This window comes from Globicephala melas, chromosome 20, assembly GCF_963455315.2.
Source record: "Globicephala melas chromosome 20, mGloMel1.2, whole genome shotgun sequence".
NCBI lineage: Eukaryota > Metazoa > Chordata > Mammalia > Artiodactyla > Delphinidae > Globicephala > Globicephala melas.
In genome coordinates, this window is record NC_083333.1 from 8,888,605 (window position 1) to 8,903,414 (window position 14,810).

Genomic DNA, 14,810 nt, shown 5'->3' on the forward strand with positions numbered 1-14,810 from the left:
TCACATCAAAAAATCTCTATGAAAAAAAAAATCTTAAACTGGCTCCTTCAGAGGCCTCAGCACAGGGCACTGAGAGCCAGGGGACCCTGAGTCCCTGGGGGTCGCCGGGGCCCCTCCTCTGTGGAGAGCCTGCCTGGTGCTGAGTCGGCCACGTACCTCGTCCAGGATCTGGGCGCTGAACCCGACCTGTGCCAGCTGGTAGTGGAGGGCATCTCCGACCGTGCCTGGAAGCCAAGAAGCCCAGTGAGACTGCTGTGGGCCAAGGTGAAGGGAGAAACCAAGTCGGGGAAGGGTCCGGCTTGGCCTCTTCCCAGAGGGAAGGAGGTTCTGGTAGGATGGGACGAGCATCAGGTTGGAGTAGAGATCCGGGTCCTGCTTGAGCAGCTGCTGGCAGCATAGCTGGGAAGAGGGCCATCCCCTCCCTCTTCCTGGGCCTCAGTTTCCTCACCTGGGAGCTCCTGGGAGCAGGAATCATGCCCCAGTCACCCCTCTTCCTCCAGCACCAGAAAGAGCTTCTCATCAGAGTTTCATGGAATTTGGGGGAAGTGAGGAAGGCTGGGGATATTGTTGCCTTTTTAGAGATGGAACAGCTGAGGCTCAGAGAGGTGACAGGAGTTGCCAGAGTGCCACATGGAGGGAGGACAGGAGTAGGGCTGGAGCGTGGGCCTCGGGCCTCCTGCTGAATGCCGAGGGGGCTGCCACACAGGGGTGGCGAGGGACCTGGAGCCTCACCTTCCACGCTAATGATGCTCTGCTGCAGTTTGCTCAGCAGCCCATCCAGCGCTGCGTAGTTGGTCACCTTGAAGGCGTGGTCCTCATCGGGGTCCGAGGCGATCAGCTTCAGCTCGTTGTACGCCCTAGTTTTATTAAATGCATCTCCCACCTGCACAGAGGCCCTGGGTCAGTGGGCCAGCACCGCGAGGGCTCTCCAGGCCTCCTTCTTTCCCTGCTCCCTGTTCTCCCACACACTCTACGTGTGTTTTCCTGAACACACCAGCTCCTCACCCCTGCCCACGCTATTCCCTCTGCCTGCAGAGCCCTTCCCGCCTCCCCTGTGCCCCACGTCAGCTACTCCTCTTTGTCCTCCGAGACTCAGCTCAGCACCCGCTCCTCCTGGAACCTTCCCTGACATCCCTCCTGTGGGCTCCCAGGGTGTCCACTGCTCTCCCCATCACTGCTGGGCGAGTGAGCTGTGACCACCACTGGGAAATGAGCCGTCTGCGGGGAAGACCCTGAGTGGGGTGGGGAGTGCGGGGTGCATGGGACACGGGGGCTGAAAGAAGAGAAGTTGGTGAGTGTTTGTGAGTGCAGCAGGGTTTGGGTACGCTGCTTACTGAAGCCCCTCTAGGAGCCCTGGCTTCTCGCCACCCCAGGCTGCACAGGGTCACGAGGTACCCCCAGCACCTAGTTCTTACCCCAATGGCAAAGCGCTCAACACCTTGCATCTTTGTGGAGTCGATGACAGTTGTGAGGTTGAGGGGGTCCCCGAATATGTCCCCATCAGTGAGCACCACCATGACCTTGGATGCCTTTTCTCTGGAGCCATGGCTTGGTGTGAAGATGTTGTCTCTAAATCGGGGAGAGTAAAGGGAAAGAACTTTGCCAAAGGGATGACTGAGCCCTGGGGAGATTTTATTCACTGACCTGTTTTAGAATTGAAGAGGATTAAGGAGCCCTCCTGGGAGAACAAAGGCCCAAAGAGGGGTGGTGATGTCCCTGGGTACACAGCTGCGCGCGTGGAGGTGAGGCTGCAACACAGGTGTTCTTACCCCTCACCTGCTCCCAATAGAAAGGTGCTGGACAACTAGAGAAAGCCAGTGCACAGCAACGAAGACCCAATGCAGCCAAAAATAAGTAAATAAATAAATTTATTTTAAAAAAAAGAAAAAGAAAGGTGCTGGACAGCACTGGAGTCTATTCCTCGTGTGTATGTGTGGGAATAATAATGATATTAAAAACAGTGGCTAAGATTTACATAGAACTTAGATGCCAGGCAGTCTGGTATGCACCGTACATATTTTAAGGCAAGTACTATTATTATTATTATTATTATTATTAATCATTATTACTGGCCACGCCTTGCGGCTTGCAGGATCTTAGTTCCCCAACCAGGGACTGAACCCTGGCCTCAGCACTGAAAGCACCAAGTCCTAACCACTGGACTACCAGGGAATTCCCTATTATTCTCATTTTAAAAGTGAGAAAACTGAGGCTTCCCTGGTGGCGCAGTGGTTGAGAGTCCGCCTGCCGATGCAGGGGACACGGGTTCGTGCCCCGGTCCGGGAAGATCCCACATGCCGCGGAGCGGCTGGGCCCGTGAGCCATGGCCGCTGAGCCTGCGCGTCCAGAGCCTGTGCTCTGCAACGGGAGAGGCCACAACAGTGAGAGGCCCGCGTACCGCAAAAAAAAAAGTGAGAAAATTGAAGCATAGAGCGGTTAGGCAACTCGCCCAAGGTCTCACGAGTACAAACTGTAGCTGGGATTGAACCCAGGGAGCCTGCCCACTAAGCCGCTCTGATAAGCACCGTGCCCTACTGCTGCTCGCAGGAGGAGTCTTTGGAAGAATTTTTGGAGGACTGTCTTGGGGTGTCATCTATCAGCCAAGGCTGGGTGGGAAGACCTCACAGTGTCCCCTTTCACCAAGGAAGAGCCTGAGCCCTGACCCTCTCCTCTACACAGTCTGTCCAGCCCCTTCCCCAGGTAGGACGCCTCAGAGCCTCTGGGCGGGGCCGTGGACTGGCACTCGGCAGGGGTACAGGTAATTCTGTTGCCCTCACACTCACAGGACATGCTGCATGGCAGAGGCAGTCTTGGTGACACTCCCCACTTGAGTGATGTTCTGGACTCTGGCGAGGGACGCTGTAACGTCTTGGCTGTCCTGAAGGTCAAGCTCTGTCTGGATGACTTCCCCATACTGCACCAGGGCAAAGTTGCACTGCAGGGGAGGGGCCGAGAGGGAAGGAGTTTGGCAAAGTTGCCCAAGGCCACCCCTGCCCCTTAGATGGCTCCGCCTGGAAGCAGTGGAAGAATCCACTCATTCCTCCCAGTTTCTGGGCAGGAGGAAATACTCAGGCAGAGGGAAATCTCTAAGCCAGTGGGGGTGGAGGAAGGTATGATAGTAATGGCTCCCAGTGAATCACAGACTTCTCCTTGAATCCATGTCCCTGTGTAGTCCCCCTCTTCCACACTGACTCCGGGATAGGCCAGGTGACTTGCTTTGGCCAATGGGACATCAGCAAATGTGATATAATCAGAGGTTTGGAAAGTGCTTGCCATGAAAGAGTTGGGCTGGGCTGCTGGAGACACATGGTCCAGACAAGCAAGGGCATCTTAGGGTCTAGTCAAACAACCAGATGTCTGCAGCTGCAGGAATAACTCTAGGCAAGACCAGCAAAAGAACCACCCAGCTGAGCCCAGACCGAACAGCTGACCCATAGAAGGAGAGCAGATCGCTGGTGGATGTTTTGAGGTGGTTTGTTCCCAGCGGTAGATAACACACAAGCTGTGTGAGTCCAGCCCTTAGGGAAGCCCACCTCAAAGCACTTCTCATAGATGTTCTTCATCATGTTGGAGATGAAGTCTTTAGCTCTCTGGAAGTCTGGGGGATCGATGCTTCCTGAGCCATCCAGGATGATGGCGATCTCGGTGCCTGGGCCAAGACAGGGAACAGGTCAGGTGTAGGCTTGGCATCTGGGGCAGGAGTGAGGGCAACTCGTCCTGCCCTGAAGGGCACCCACCCAGTTCAAGCCCTGAGGGCTCAGTTCAGGGAGGGCATCGGTGCCACTCCCAAGAGTGAAGCCTTGTCTCAGAGGCAGAGAGAGAGCCAGAACCTGCTCAGGCTCTGACTTGCTGCGTGAGTCACTCCCAGCACCCCCACTCTCTGGGCCTCAGTTTTCCCAGCTGTAAGATGGAGAGAGACAGGGCTGGGACTGGCCAGGCCTGTAGAATCCAGCCACTGCTCTCCATCTCTTGGACCTAGGCACGCCTCAGCCCTGGAGGTCTCCAGCCTAGGGAGTCAGCTCTGACAGCCCTGGGAGCGACCAGATTTGCCTCTTCTCACCAGCTGCCTCCTCGTCCTCGTCCTCTGTCTCCTTCTCCTCCACCTTCAATTCCCGGCGCAGCCTGGCTGTGTTCTCCGTGCTGCCTTTTCTGTTCCTGGAGCAGTCTCCAGCATCCACAGGGGCATCAGGGTCCAGTAATTTTTCTTTAAAAAGTACACGTGGAAGAGCTCCGAGTCAGATGGCCTCCTCGTTCACCTACAGGTAAGCCTGCTCTTAGCTCTGCCCTGGTTCCTTCACATGGGGCCTAAGCCTGCCTTGCCCTCTCCGGGCCTGTGTCCCTCTGCATCTACCACGGGCTGGCGCCTCTTCTTGCAGACCCCGGAATATCCCTTCAGAGCTGTCCAACGAGGGTCCAGTCCTTACCAAGGTCGGAGAAGTAGACCTGGGCACGGGGACGGAGGTCAGGGGCCAGCAGGATGCAGTTGCCTGTGAGCTCTGAGCTGAGGCTCTGGGGCCACCGGGTCGTCACTTGAATGCAGACCTAGAGGAGGGGGAGAAAGGAGGGGAAAGCCCGGGTCATCCCCAGCCCAGGCCCCCTCGTCACAGCCACACCCACACCCCCACGTCAGAATCCAGTGGCTCAACCAGGCAGGGGACGCGGGAACAGCGTGCTCACCCCTCACCAGGGGTAGGAGTCGCTGCCGGGGTCAGTGTGCTGGGTCACACGGAGTACCCAGCTCAGAGCCGCTGTCAGCCCTGGGGCTGCTGGGGATACAGCTGGGCTCAGCCCTGAGAATAACACGCCAGTCAGGACTGGTATCCACCACGGTCAACCACAGGGGTAGCACCAGCTCCCCAAGGCCCTCCACCCTCCCTCGCCACGCATACTCACCAAAACACCATGGTGGTTCCGGACAACTGTCACTCCACGGTACCTCCCCTTTGGGATGGGGACATTCTCTGAAACAGTGAGGCCCAGGTAAGGAGGGAGGAATGCTGGGAGGCAACCCAGGAGCCAAGGTCAGAGAGCACAGGGCCATCTTGGTCAAAGCCCCATGAGGAAGAGCTGGCCACTCAGAGCAACCTCTAGAAGCTAGATGCGGGGGGCCTTCAAGGACAGGCCTCTCTCCCAGGCTCATTCGGTGTCTCATTCAACATATGCCCCGTGATGTCTGCTCTGTGCCCAGCCTGCGACAGATGGTGATAGGGATCCAGAAACATTGAGACCTGGTGCTGGTCGTCCAGGGGCCCCTGGGCTGCTGGGCAGCTGGCAGGTGTGTGCAGCACCAGGGAGGAATGGCAAGAGGCTGGGGGACTGGCCCTAGAATCCAATGAACTCTCCCCTCTCCAAGTCCTGTCTCTGGGGAATCTTACTGCCCCACATCCCCAGGGGCAGAAGTGTAGCTCCTTCCCCTCCCGCCCCACTGTGGGCCTCAGGAGACTTGCATTTTTGAGTCCCAGGATCACTCAGTCACCCTGCCGGACCGTGTGCCCTTCTGATGCAGAGATGGAGGCTGTTCAACACAGCGCCTCCCACAGAGACCAGCACTCCACCTGACATGGCCCAACGGTCGTCAGCAAAGTGGGCCTTCAGTTGGGCTGGGCAGGATGGGAGGAGTTTGGTCAACGAGCGAATTAGGTCCATTCCTTTGTTCATTCAAACGGCATTATTGAGCACCTAATATATGGCAGACCCCATGCTAGGCGCTAGGATGGCTACAGTTAGATTGCAGGGGCGCGGGGCGGGGGTGGGTTCCATTGAGGCGTGGTGAGTTGCGGTAGGTTGGGTTTTGGAATTGGGTGGAGTTGGGTTTGCATCTGTGGTGCTGCTCAGATGCGTGACCTTAGTCATAGTGGAAACCAAAGGACTTCTCTGAACTGTAGCTTTCTCTTCTGTAAAATGGTGTGGTTTTAAGGATTAAAAGTCCGCGAACCACTTAGCAGAGTGTCAGGTGACTCTGTAAGCACTCCATCCATTTTAGGTTTCATTTTTGTTGTTAGGATTGGGTCCGGAAAGGTGGGCTGGGGGTTAGGGTTGGGTGGGGATGGGATTGGGCACCAGGATGGAAGGCTTGCTGTGGCTGGTGGTGGAGGCTAGGGTGGAGAGACTGGAATGGCTGGGCTGGATGAGTGGGATTCCTAGAAAGGAGGTCCTGGGAGCATTCCCGGGAGCAGGGGCTGACTTACCTACTGGCTGGCAATGGAGCTCATCCTGAATGAGGGAACACTGATACAGGGGCCCTGCCGTCCTGCTGGTCCCGGGGCTGGTTACCAGGAGCCTGAGCGAAAGAGTCGGCAGCAAAGTTGAGCTGGTCAGCGATTCCCTTTTCCTCCCTACCTGCCCAGACTCAGTCCTTCCATTCCAGGCCCACAGACCCACAGGTTCCCTGTGGGGAAAACTATGGAGAAGACCAGACCTGGAAAGGCGGGCAGGCTCCCAGCCCGGGATGGTGGATCTGCCTTACGAGGGAGGCATGGGCTCAACCTTTGCACAGCTCCAGGCAGGAAATGGCTAAATGCATCCCCTCTGCCTGCTGGCCCACCCTGACAGAAATGGGGTGATATTGGTGGTAAATAAACACTCGCTGCTCTTTGATGGCGGTGGGGGGAACCAGGAAGCCACCAGCAGCACAGTTGCTTCTGCTGGGGACAGAAGCCTTCCTTCTGTTGCCTTCCTAGTGGCTGCAAGGGCGCCTGCCCCACCTGGCCCCAGTGACAGCACTTCCTGAGAAGAGCACACTTGTGCCCCTCTCCTAGGGGCAGGTCAGAACTGGAGGTTCTGGGCCCCTCAGCCTGGTTAAGGCAGCCTCAGGAGACGTGATTCCCAATGGCAAACTCTGCCCCCTGCCCAGGGAGACAGCAGAGAGCCAGCGTCAGCCTAAACATTCCGTGTGCATGCTGCCCAGGGAGGATCAGGGCTGCCCCGAGACAGGGAGAGAGCTCCCCATCCTAGGAGCTGTGAGTAGGGGGTGTTGGGGAAGGGGTCCGAGGCTGAGCTTGATAACACTGAACCAAGTTCAAGGTTTTATGCTGAGGGCAGTAGGAAGCCACAGAGGACTTTATAAAGGGGAAGCTTTATAAAGGGGATGAGACAGGTCATGATGAGTTACAGTGGTTTGGGGGCCAGGAACGAGGTCATGTTTCCACTTCCTCATCTCCCGTTACTTGACATTTAAAGAAAATATGAAATGTATCATTCACTTATCTCCATGGGTGACAGGATAATAATAAAATCTACACCTGTGTGTGTGTGCCCTACCCAGCTTACCCCAGCCCAAGCTGACTTCCACCCCTGACGGGTCCTGTCAAGGTCAGCGGTGGTCCACACATCGTCAGATCCAAGGGACACCTTTCTGCCCTCATCTTCCTCAACCTCTCAACAGCCCAGGGCAGAAGTAACCGTCTTTCCCTTGAACCACTTTCTTTTTGGTTCCCCTGACCTCTCTCACTACTCCTTCTCAAACTCCTTTGCTTGCTCATTCACTGTCTGACTTCTAAATGTCACTGGTGTCCCGGGGCTGGGTCCCTGTTTTCCTCGTCCACACACTCTCCCTGGTGATTGATCCCCCCTCCAATCCCTGGCTTCAGTACACCTATCAATGCTGACATTCCCACCTTTATATCTGCAATGCTAGCATCCCTCCACCAGAAGCCAGGCCAGTGCAGCTCTAGAAAGCAGAATAATGACCTGCCCCGCCCAGAGAAGTCCATGTCCTAACCCCCAGAGCCCAGGAATACGCTACTTTTTATGGCAAAAGGGACTTCGTAGATTAAGTTAAAGATCTTGTGCTGGGGAATTTATACTGGATTATCTGGGTAGGTCCAATGTAATCACGAGGGTCCTTATCAGACCCTTTAAAAATGGAGGAAGGGGCCACAAGCCAAGGAATGCAGGCAGCGCCTAGAACCCAAAGGAAGTGAGGAAACAGATCCTCCCCTTGAGGCTCTAGAAGGAACAGAGCCCTGCTAATGCCTTGATTTCAGCTCAGTAAGACCCTCTTTGGACATCTGACCTCCAAAACTGTAAGATAGTCATTTGTGCTGTTTTAAGCCACTAAGTTTGTGATGAATTGTTACAGCAGCCCTAGGAAACTAATAAATAAACAACTGCCCATTGTCTAATAGGCATCTCAAACTTAGAACGTTCGAAACAGAACTATGGTCTTGCTCTCCATCGCCTGAACTGAACCGTTCCATCTTCCCTGACACGATACATGGCACCACCAACCACTATGTTCTGAAGTCCAAAGCCTGGGGGCACCCTTGCTTCGTCTTTTCGCTCATCCCCTTCATCAAATCCATCAGTAAACCCTGTTGGTTCTTCCTCCAAACTATATCTAGAGAACATCTCTTCTCTCTGTTTCCCCTGCCACCATCATCTTGCCTGGTGTGTAGTAATAGCCCCCTGTTATTTTTTTCTGTTGTTTGTTTTTTAAATTTGCTCTTGGGACTTCCCTGGTGGTCCAGTGGGTAAGACTCCGAGCTCCCAATGCAGCGGGTCCGGGTTCGATCCCTGGTCGGGGAACTAGATCTCACATGCATGCCGCAACAAAGATCCTACGTGCCTCAGCTAAGACCGGCGCAGGCAAATAAGTAAATAATAAATAAATATTTGTTTAAATAAAATAAAATAAATGTACCCTTGTAGATTACACCACGTCACTGCCCTGTTTCAGCTGCCTCCCGTGCACTTAGGTGACGAGTCCATAGCCCTTGCTGCAGCCCACGGGGCCCTGCACCATCTAGCACCTCCCCACCGCTGAGACTCCCCTCCTGATCCTTTGCTCTCCAAGCTCTAGCCCCGCACTGGCTGGCTTCCGTTCCTAGGCTGCCCCCAGCTCTTTCCCGGCTTGGGCCCTCTGCCTTGCTGCGCCCCCTCTCCCCAACCTGGCTCATTCTCATTCCTTGGCCTCGCTTAACTGTCACCTCCTCACAAATGCTTTCTCCAACCAGCCTCACCTCACAACCCAGTTACTCCGCTCTGCATCGTCCCATTTATTTCCTTCCCAGAACTTGTCCCCGTTTGATAGCATCCTGTTTACTTCTTTACTGTTTATTATCAGTCTCTCCCCCTAGACTCTAAGTTCCCCAAGGAAACTTACAGTCTACAGGGAGAGGATCTTGGTAACAGTGAACCAAGTCCAAGACCTCACAAGTTCCCCAAGTTCCCCTTGCCTCTCGTTTGCCATGTTATTTCCAGCACCTGGAACAGTGGCTGGCACAGAGCAGGGGTTTGGTAAACATCTGTTAAATGACGACTGAACAACAGCCGAGGCAGCACATGAGGGGGCTAATCTGGGGCAAGGCTGAGGGGCAGAGAACCACGTGCAGCTGAGCTCTGTGGGCTTGCAGCTGAGCCCCTAAATTAGGTCGCCTGCTCAACAACTTTGCCTCTTTCCGCAGACCCCTCCCAGCCTGAGCCTCAGCCCTGGGCCCAGCACCTTATTCTCTGCTCCCCCGTAAAGGTGGGCTCAGAGCTGGGATCCAACCCAGCCATGTCTTGGTGGGGTAGGTGCAGGCCTGGAATAGCCTCAGCTCTCCTTCCTCCTTTAGGCCTTGGCCCAAGCTGTTTCTTCCGCTTGCAATGCCTTTCAGCTCCTCTTCCTGCATAACAATCTTCCCAAGTACCAGCTCCTCAGGAAGCCTTCCCAAAAGAAGGAGCACCTTGACCCCCTCCAAGCCCTCCAGGAAGCCCTCACTACTGGACACCTACACTTATCCCTGGCTTTTGTTCCCACCTAGACTGTGAGTTCTTGAGAGACCACCACGTACAGCTGCACAGGCTGTTCACTGCAGAACCCAAGGTTGCCACCCATATCACAGTCACGCAATGCCGGGGGCCCGGGGCCCCATCTGAGTTGCCTCTGCCGCCCGCCCCTTTAACCACCTCCACCACGGTGGGTGGTCTCTTGATCTCCAGGTTTACCGACTGAGTGGCTGGCAAACTAAACTATAACTGAGCTCACCATCAGCTGACAGCCCCAGGGACCCTATCACACCTGGGCTGAGTGCAGCCCAGCTCCTGGCTTCACCCAGCTGTAACTCATCTCTGTCCTCAGAGTCTATTCCCATACCGCCCAGGGGGAAGGCCTTCGTTATATCCCACTCCACCCCACTGCAGCGGCCAAGTCCATGATGCTGCCAGCCCTGGCTGTTACAACTGACGTAGAAACAACATGAGGGAGAGAGAGGCACGTGTGGTCCTTGCACGAGGAGCCCAGCCTGTTCCTCTGCGGCCGGGGTGGCCAGAAGCACGTTTCCTGCCCTGAGCAGCAGCCCGTGGTCTCAGGCTCCAAGGTTTGAGGCAGGAACCCACAGGTGCCTCCCACCACATCCTCCCCCGCTGCACGTTCAAGCCCGTGAGACCCTCTCTGCTTCAGCAGGTGTCCGGGGAGGTTTCCTTGGGCCCTGGGGGGCTCGGAGCCTTCTGCTCTGGGTACTTCAAAGTCCCCTCTTCCACTGTGGCGTTTCAGCTCAGCTTTTTTAAAAAATATATAAATTTATTAATTTTATTTATTAATTTTTGGCTGTGTTGGGTCTTCGTTGCTGCACGTGGGCTTTCTCTAGTTGCGGCGAGTGGGGGCCACTCCTCGCTGAGGTGCCCGGGCTTCTCATTGCAGTGGCTTGTCTTGTTGCGGAGCACAGGCTCTAGGCACGTGGGCTTCAGTAGTTGTGGCACGTGGGCTCCACAGTTGTGGCTCACAGGCTCCAGAGCGCAGGCTCAGTAGTTGTGGCGCACGGGCTTAGTTGCTCCACCGCATGCGGGATCTTCCCAGACCAGGGCTCGAACCCGTGTCCCCCGCATTGGCAGGCGGATTCCCAACCACTGCACCACCAGGGAAGCCCTTGGCTTGGCTTCTGAGGGAGGGGGGTTAAAGTCTGTTGGGTCTGAAGCTGGAGTGGTGAGGGCCCTGCTGGGGTACTGGAGGGAGGGGGCTCGGCAGGAGATGGTCACAGCATGGCCGAAACCCGGCCTCGACCTTGATGAGTGCGGGGAGTGCAGGACACTCACACACTGCCAACTTTGTGAAAACTGAATGCTGACCCAGCATAGAAGCCACGATCCAGCAATTCCACTGCTGGGCACCCTGTGCCTAATAAAAAGAAGTGCATTCACCCAGTGAAAGAAAGTGCAGAGCTAAGCCGGGGGTGGGAGTGGGGGTTAACTCTCGCCTGGGATGTGCGCGGAAGGGAGCACATGGCTGCAGGGGGCTTATGCGAGGCTGGTCCTGTCCTGCCTCGATCTGGACGCTGCTTACGTGGGTGGCTCACTCTGTGAACATTCGCTGAGCGGCACTCTGATGACGTGCAGTCTTCTGCGCAATAGTGCAGCAATAGAACTTTATCAAGACAAAACACAGCAATGCTTACCTTTAATTCTTCCTGGAACCAGAACATTCCTAACAACCTTCTCACCGCGCTTCAAGCCTTTCAGGCTCCCCAAACCTTTGTGCCGGCTGACAAAGCACGGCCCACCTCCCCCATCCAATGTCTCATCAGGCTCAGTTTCAGCCACCGACACCTTCCCAGCCCCCGCACCTGGCTCAGGCTGGCTTCCAGACTTCTGACCAAGCAGCTCTCAGCCCCGATTCCCCCTCCCATGCCTTCTCACACTAATTCCTACTCAGCCCCTAAGTCCCAGTGTCAAGGTACATCCTTTGGCTGAAGGACACACGTGCCTCTATGTCCCCAACGCACCCTGGACGTCCCCACAGAGCAGTCTTCACTCCTCCTGTCATCGACCAACTTGTCTGTTTCCCACAAGAGCCTGGGAGCTCCATGAGGGCACGGACTGTCTCCTTTAGTATCTTATCCCCCTAGCTTTGCCCGGCACTGAGTAGATGCTCCAAAAATACTGATGAATGAATGAATGAGTGAATGGGCCCTGCCCTCACCACTTAAATCTAATGGTCACCAGCCTCTTCACTGGACAGTGAGGAAATCAAGCACAGGGTCCGAGCCCGCTTGGCTGGCGTGGCCATGGCCCAAGTCCGGGGCTATGAGGCTGCCTCGGGAGCCACCACTGCCCACCCATCTGCTACCAAACAGAGCTCCACTCAGCCAGGCGCCCTGAGTGCCTCACCTGACTCTGCCCCAAAGCTATCTGGACCCTGGGCTCATGGCTCAGGGTTGCCGGGTCCGAAGGAAACCCCTCACCGTGGATCAGAAGCAAAGCAAAGCAGTGGCAGGTGAGGGGTGGGGTAGGGAACCAGCCAGGGGCAGCTGGGCAGTGGAGCAAGCACAGAAAGAGCCCTGCCACGAACAGGACAGGGAGAGGAAGGGCTGCTCTAGAGTTAGGGAGACGAAAGAGATACAGCCACGATACGCAACACAGGAACTCTGACTGAACGCTGGCTTCAAAATGAGCAGCTCTAAACGTCATCTTGGTGACAACAGGGGACGTTGGAGTGTGTGTCGTGACCCTTCACTGCAGAACTTCTCCGAAAACCAAAGACATGTCCCTAAACAGCACACCACCACTACCTCCATCTGATAGAATCTACATTTGATTTACTTGCTTATTGTCTATTTCCCCCGAGCATAAGGATTTGTGTCTGCTTTGCTCACCACTGTTCCCTCAGGGCCTGGCACAGAGAAGTTGTTATTGTATAAATGCTTGCGGAGTGAATGGCCATGGTATAAATAATTCTACAACTTGCCTTTTTCATTTTACAATGTGTTTCGAGACTGATCCGGTTCATAACCACTGCACTCAATTCGTTCATTTTACCTGCTTTCAGTGTCGCATTGTATGACTCACACCTTATGTCTTCCATTTTTTCCGACGATGCTTATTTCAAAACAATGTCCCAGTCAATATCTCTAGGTGTGCCCCAAAAGTTCCCTAGGGTTGGTATCTGGGGGTGGAATCACTGAATCAAGGGCCGCCTGCATCCTCAGCTCTACCTGATACGGCAAAATGATTCTCCCAGGTGGTTATACCAACTCACATTCCTACAAGTTCCTGTTTCACCACATCCTTACCAGCAGAATGCTATCAGACTTAAAATGTTTTACTTATCTAATGGGTGGGTACAGGTGAGAAGTTTAAAATACAAAGTCATGCGTGTTGATCTTAAATTTGGCCAGAAATTGTGCCAAACACTTTACGTGCATGAACTCAAATACTCTTTGCAACAACCCTGTGAGGCAGGAAAATAATCACCCCCACTGCAGAGATGAGAAACTGAGGCCGGGGGTTGCATGCCTTGCTATAAATACAGAGCAAAGCTGTCACCGAACCACGGCGACCAGAGGCACAGTCTCCTCGTAACCACCACGCCCACCTGCCTCATATTTTCCATTTAAAGGAAATATTTACCGTCACTGTCCAAAATTTCTATGTTGAGCACGTTACTTTTGTAACAGACAAAAGAGCCTTGATAAACTTTAAAAGATTTTTAGCCTCCCCTCCTCCACCCCCGGAGAGGCCAGGGTGAGGAGAGGGGCCAGGGCTGGGAGAACGGGCCCTGAGCTAACGGCCTCTCCCCTGCACGCCCTTCTGAAAGGGGGTTCTCCCCAGGCTGGGGTATGAGGTGCCAAGGGCTTGTCTGGGGGCCTTCTCAGGCTCCCCGAGGACTCATCAGTCCTCACACACCCCGCCCCGCGCGCCAGGCCCCACTCACCAGGTCTGGTTGGTGCTGGAGTCCTCATGCAGAAGTGAGCTGAGCACATAGGGGACTCCCTTGGGAGTCACCCAGGTCTGGACCATGTCCACATTGAAGGTGGCCAGGGGAGCCAGGCCTGAAGAGAAAAAAAGAACATTTAACAAAAGAGGCACCATTATTCCATCACATCCTGCATTGCCACTATCCCCATTTTACAGATGAGGAAAGCAAGACTCCCAAGAATATTTTTTGGATGAACCACATGGCATGTGGGATCTTAGTTCCCTGACCAGGGATCAAACCCATGCCCCATGCAGTGGAAGTGCGGAATCTTAACCACTGGACCACCAGGGAAGTCCCCCTGCTACCAAGAACCTTTTTTCCATGGGAATAAGACTGGAATGCAGGCGTGTCTGACCCAGAGCCCCTGGTCCTCCCACTAAACCAAGCTGTGTTGGCACCAAGACCCCCTCCTCCAGGAGGCCTTCCTTGGTTCTGTCCCAGAGCACTTGCTACCTTCTCACACCTCCCACTGTGCACTTTCTATACCTGCCACGGAGCACATGCTCATCACCGTGTCATGTACCAAAGTTAAAATAGACTACGGGCCCCAGGGTGAGGGTCTGCATACATTCTGTCTACGTACCTGCCCATCAAGTGACCCAAGAGAAAACACATGTCCTCAAAAATACCTCAGAAAAAGAATGTTTATAGCAGTTTTATTTGTAACAGTCCCAAACTGGAAACAACCCAAATGTCCATCAACTGGGGAATCGATAAACTGACATATTCAGACAATGGAATACTACGCAGGAGTAAAAAGGAACGAACAATTGACACACACAGCAAGATGGGTGAATCATGAATATCATTATGCTCAGTGAAAGAAGTCTTACACAAAAGAGTATCTACTGTATGATTCCATTTATATGCTGTTCTAGAACCAGCAAAACTAATCTATAGCAAAAGAAAATATTGCCTGGGCTAATGTGGGATGGGGATTAACTGGGAAGGAGCAGAAAGGAGCTTCCTGGGGTGATGGAAATATCCTATATCTCTATAGGAGTTTGGATTACAAAGGTGTGCATTGTCAAAAATACATCAAATGGTCCACTTAAAATTTGTGTGTTTCACTGTAGGTAAATTTTACCTCAAAAAAAAACCAAAAGAACTATAAGGAAACATTGAACTCTAGTTGATA

At 54.2% G+C, this 14,810-nt stretch overlaps 1 protein-coding gene across 1 annotated transcript in view; it reads right to left on the reverse strand.

Annotated features, from left to right (window-relative positions):
• Positions 1-14,174, reverse strand: part of ITGAE (integrin subunit alpha E) — a 45,823-nt gene extending 31,649 nt beyond the window's left edge. Inside the window, exons 1-11 of the mRNA XM_060290773.2 lie at positions 14,159-14,174; positions 13,628-13,745; positions 6,189-6,280; positions 4,894-4,997; positions 4,425-4,542; positions 4,061-4,204; positions 3,534-3,649; positions 2,784-2,935; positions 1,416-1,569; positions 733-883; positions 157-224 (exon numbers count right to left, since the gene is read on the reverse strand). Coding sequence (XP_060146756.1) covers positions 157-224; positions 733-883; positions 1,416-1,569; positions 2,784-2,935; positions 3,534-3,649; positions 4,061-4,204; positions 4,425-4,542; positions 4,894-4,997; positions 6,189-6,280; positions 13,628-13,745; positions 14,159-14,174 — 1,233 coding nt within the window. The remainder of the gene's footprint in view (positions 1-156; positions 225-732; positions 884-1,415; positions 1,570-2,783; positions 2,936-3,533; positions 3,650-4,060; positions 4,205-4,424; positions 4,543-4,893; positions 4,998-6,188; positions 6,281-13,627; positions 13,746-14,158) is intronic.
• Positions 14,175-14,810: the final 636 nt, after the last annotated feature.